Here is a 5,168-nt window from a genome sequence, read left to right as displayed (position 1 = left end):
TAAATTTAAAATTATTTTAATAATTTATCCCATAAAAATTGATAATATAAAAAATAGAGAGATATATAATATAAAGTAATTATTTTTAGATTGCGTGTAGCGTTTGTCCTGTACAAAATAGTTAGTTCAATTTGTTGAACGGTTATTTTCCAGTGGGTCACACCATTATTATTAAAATAAATTAAATAATTGTAAATACTATTATAATAATAATAATTTTATTTAAAATATAATTTTACTTGGAAAAATTCCTAAGTAAAATGTAAATGAATTTGTACTCCTTACATATTGTACTAACGCCGAGACGTACCCACAATGGAACCTTGACCAAGCTCTCCTCCGGTGACGACAGTTCCTCCGCAGTACAACAGCGCCAAAATAAATCAAAATAGAGATATAATTATCACAATAAACAAAAGATATTATAATAAAACAGGCAAGAATTAATATATAACATCATTATGAAGAGTTGGGACATCTATTTATAGCCCTCCCTTCTCAGATTGGATCAACACGCACACAGCAGACTTAATAATTGGGTCCTGTTGAGATTTTCCTGTGCATTGACCATTACAATGGCTGAGGTATGGCTGCTCTGATCTCTCTATTCTTCATATTTTTAGAATTTCCTGTGCATTGACCATTACAATGGCCGAGGTATGGCTGCTTTGATCTCTCTATTCTTTATCTTTTAATACGTGTGGATTCATTAGAAGTCTGTAATTTTCTTTTCCCTTGGTTTTTCTGGCTTTGCAAAATCCGTCTCTGCAGAAATTTCCGATTATTTTCATTTTTCCCCCTTTTTTGGGACTTGCTAAAGCCGTCTCTGTAGAAATTTCCAAGTTGAATTGTTTCTTGAATAAGGCAGACCCAAAGCAACCAGTTCTGCAATGTTACCATTATATATATTTGATGTAATGGGCCAATTGTATAGAAAAATGGCTTTGTCTGAACCTGATCCTGTTTTGTCTTCCAGTTAGAAAGTCAGGCAGCAAATAGGGTTGGCATGGATTTGTGTAATGTATATTTTGATATTGGATGTCTGTCTATGTATTGATGGAATAGGTTACAATGGGCATAATCAATAGTATAGATAAATGGCTTACTATTTCAGTATGACATTAACCTGTTCCTGTTTTGTCTTCCAGTCAGAATGTATATAGGGTTGGCATGGAGGATTTGGCTTTTTAGGTTATTATTATATGATTTTTTTGTAATTTATTTGATTCATACGCTTAGATTTGGAACCTCCCAAAAATATGGAGATGCCCCTGTGTATACCTGCGAGGATTGCAGAGTTAACGCCCAAAATGTTGAAAAGGGCTTACGAGGTTGGGCTGGTCCTGACTGTGAGACATTGGACAACTGTTAAATGTTTTGTTGGGGAGTTGGCAACTATTTTTAATGTTTGCTAGGTTTGAGGAGTCAGACAAAAAATTATAGCAGAAATGTGAGATGGATCTATGAAAGTATGGATAGGATGATGCAAAAATGTGGAAGTTTAGGCAATTTACATCCCTATTTACTAAGCCTTGAGTTCTACTGTCTGGTTGATTGTTTCTCTCAGATTACCGATTCATCCATTGGGTTCTAAAATGCCTACACATGGATACAAATAAAGAGAAAAACACTTCGCCATTTCCAGTCGATTTTAGAAGCTTCTTCAATGTACTTCATATTCTTGTTCTTGGAATTTGTTTCATTACATGCCACGCCATTTGCTTGAGGCATGGCAAGATTTATTTGAATCCACTTAACTTTTTGACTTATATAATTCTTCAAATTTGAAGTAGAGAACTGAAATAGAGCATGGAGTAAAGTTTGTGTCATGTTTTTTAACATTGATGAGAGTAGTGTTTCATTCTGATATTGTGTAGTCATTTGTTCATTGGGATTGGAATTCTTATCTTTATAATTCTTATAGGAGAAGTGACCTAATGTCTGGTTATGATCTCTTTAGAACTTAAAAGGGAAAACTAGGGCCATAAGTATGCATAGAATACTGATGCCAGTTTCTCATACGAGTTGACTTGCTTTCCTTGCTTGTTTGCCTTGCGACTTTTGGGCTACTTGTTTCCACTTGGCTGCTTACTTCCTGGCTGGGTGGAATGGATGGTCCGGGCCATACTATGTGCATGGGGTCTTTCGGGTTACTTGCTTCCACTTGGCTGGCTTGATTCCTTGTTGGGCAGACTGGTTGGTCTGGGCCATAATTGTGGGCATCGGTGTTGACTGGTTAGTGATGTCATGACAATTACAAATGATAAGACCTGAAAGCCCTTTGGTCTGTAAATAGCTACCAAATTTATGACTCAAAATGATCTTTGCTATGATGTCATCCCTTTTCCCAAGACTTGTGAATGTAACCCTTATCAATCGGTTTATTTGTTTGGAGGCAGTCCATCTTAAAGAGATTACTGATAGTATGGAGATGCTCGTCTTGCCCCCAGTTGAAAAGTTGTCAATTGGACAGCTACATGTTTTTATTAAAGGTTTTCCATACATTTAGTTTTTTTATTTGAACCTTCGCTATTTCATTAAGCTTTGAAGGTATATGTGTATGCCTCGTACCATTTTATGGGCATATCTCAAATTTCATTATGGCAAGCATGGAAACATTGGATAGTGAATTTTCTTATTATTGTTGATATATTGGAGTACTGTTTGTTAGTTTTGGTGTTCCCTGAGGAAAACTCAACTAGAGACACTTATGTTTCATTTATTCATATAGTTTGGTTTCAGCTATATTGAAAACAGTGAGGAGTCTGGTACTCAGGTTGTATTGCCAACCAGTCCTTTTAAACTGAATGGTATTCTGCATAGGAGGAAAGAAATCTGGCCGAGCAAGATATAGGGTTCAAATTGATATGGCTCAACTAGAGATTCCTATGTTTCATTTGTTTATATAGTTTGGTTTCAGCTATATTGAAAACAGTGAGAAGTCTGGTACCCGGGTTGTAATGCCAACCAGTCCTTTTAAACTGAATGTTATTCTACATGGGAGGAATGAATTCCGGGCCAGCAAGATATAGGGTTCAAATTGATATGGCTTGGTTTCATCTTATATAAAAAATAGGGAGAAGTCTGGTACCCAGGTTGGAAAGAGAACCAGTCCTAAATTGAATTATCTTTTCCATAGAAGGAATAGAATCTGATTAAACGAGATAGTTGGTAGGGGGAACTAATGGTGACCTCTTCTCATGCAGGGTGTCACTCTATTTCAAGTTGCAGTGCCTGTTTTTCCTTGTCTGTTTCAAGTTGTTTTGTTTGCAAAGAAATATTGAGGACCTACATGATAATGATTTCTGTTGACTGATTTGTGTTACAAAGTTTTATTTTCTTTACGGTTGTTCCTTCCCCCTAAAGCTATGAGCATTGCAATGCAGACAGTGGTTTTGAAGGTTGGCATGTCTTGCGAAGGTTGTGTTGGAGCTGTAAAACGAGTTCTCAATAAAATGGAAGGTACTGCTATGAAATGTTTATTACCATTTTTATGCTTTAACTTATGCCAACATGGAAGCTTCATGGTAAATCTAAATTATGGAGTTCCCACGTGTAAGCTGATTCTTAATTTCTTATATTTGGGATACAAAATACAGATTTTTGTTGATAACTTATTAATATTGTCCTGGTCCAAATTTAGAATAGACTTCTTTTCAATCAAATACAGTGGTAAACTTCTCTATATTTTTGAACTTGTATCATGTTACTTCTCCATTTAAAAAGGGTCCAGACTTAACTGAAGCTGCAGTGTGTTTTAATGTATCATAGAGTGAAGTAGGGACCGTGTAATATTCTATTCAAGTAATCACGACCTTGATTGCAGGTGTGGAAACGTATGATGTGAACTTGAAGGAGCAAAAAGTAACTGTGAAAGGGAACGTGAAGCCTGATGCCGTTCTGCAAACTGTTTCAAAAACTGGAAAGGAAACATCCTTCTGGCCAGAAGAGAAGGATGCCACCAAGTGATGGTGCATATTCTCAGTTTTAATATAGATATGGACATATATTGAACATGCTTTTTTGAGGCACTTTTAATAATATTTCTAATAAATTGGGCTTGTGTATATTTCAACTAAAATTTGAGGTATCTACACTTTCTGCATATAATGATCAAATACATTTGAGTATCACTAGGCTCTTTAAACTCATTCCCCATTAAGCAGTTTATTATAATACAATTCATTTTTGAGTATTCCCTGGTCTTTAAAGGCATCCCTGGTGGAGGTGTTATTAATAGCCAGCTGGTCCCTGGTTTAAGACCCTTTGATGAATGAATTGGGTTCATTAGTTTTTAAGGATGTGATCTCCCTTTTGTTTTCATACACAATTAAGCCAGTGCAAACATATGCTTAAAGAAATGCACATGACCATGGAATATTCTTGACTGTTACAATATTGTCTTCAAGTCATCTATCAGAGAATGTTCTATAGAGCCCAAAGGCATGAAGTGCATGTTATTGCCACTTTCTGATGCGATTAATGGGCTATGAAATAGGACTGCATCATTACTACTGTATATCCAGTAAAGGTTCATGGTTTCATCTTGTTTGAAATAACCATTTTCTCTCATGATTATGCACCAAATAATGTTCTGCAATTTACTATCTTAGATAAATGCATCTTACATACAAGACACGTTTTTTAGAGTCATACAAAAAGAGTAACAATTTTTCATTTGTACAATTGTTTTTGGGTCTGTGCTGATTATGATGATATTGGTAATGGACTTATTTTGATTTATTTTTGCTCCATTCCTATCCATGTTTATCAAATCTATTTTACCAAATGTTTGCAGTTTGTCTCTCTCCATATTTATTTGGGTAATGGACATTAAGTCTGCTCCTGCAAAGTATGTTTTAGAGTCATACAAAAAAAGCAACAATTTCTCATTTGTACAAGTATTTTTGGGTCTGTGCTGATTATGATGATATTGGTAATGGACTTATTTTGATTTATTTTTCCTCCATTTGTATCCATGATTATCAATTCTATTTAGAACAAATGTTTGCAGTTTGTCTCTTCATATTTATTTGGGTAATGGACATTAAATCTTCTCCTGCAAAGTAGTTTTTGTTTCTTTTTATGCTCCGGTCACTCTATTTCATTGTGATTGTTCATGCCACCCTAAGCATCTGCTATGTGTCTAAGAGAACACAATGAATGAT

At 35.1% G+C, this 5,168-nt stretch overlaps 1 protein-coding gene across 1 annotated transcript; it reads left to right on the top strand.

The window, feature by feature from the left end:
• The first annotated feature begins 429 nt into the window (after nt 1-429).
• Nucleotides 430-4,067, top strand: LOC149195491 (copper transport protein ATX1-like). The gene is made up of 3 exons (XM_089405339.1): nt 430-584; nt 3,387-3,462; nt 3,827-4,067. The coding sequence occupies exons 1-3, from the start codon at nt 576-578 to the stop codon at nt 3,967-3,969; spliced, it is 228 nt and encodes a 75-aa protein (XP_089261465.1). The 5' UTR covers nt 430-575; the 3' UTR covers nt 3,970-4,067.
• Nucleotides 4,068-5,168: the final 1,101 nt, after the last annotated feature.

The sequence above is a fragment of the Pinus tabuliformis genome, chromosome 2_2 (assembly GCF_031772625.1).
Source record: "Pinus tabuliformis cultivar Carrire ecotype Pingquan chromosome 2_2, CPIR1, whole genome shotgun sequence".
In the NCBI taxonomy this organism is placed as follows: Eukaryota; Viridiplantae; Streptophyta; class Pinopsida; order Pinales; family Pinaceae; genus Pinus; species Pinus tabuliformis.
Note: the sequence above shows the minus strand (reverse complement) of the source record. Positions and strands in the feature narration are given on the sequence as shown.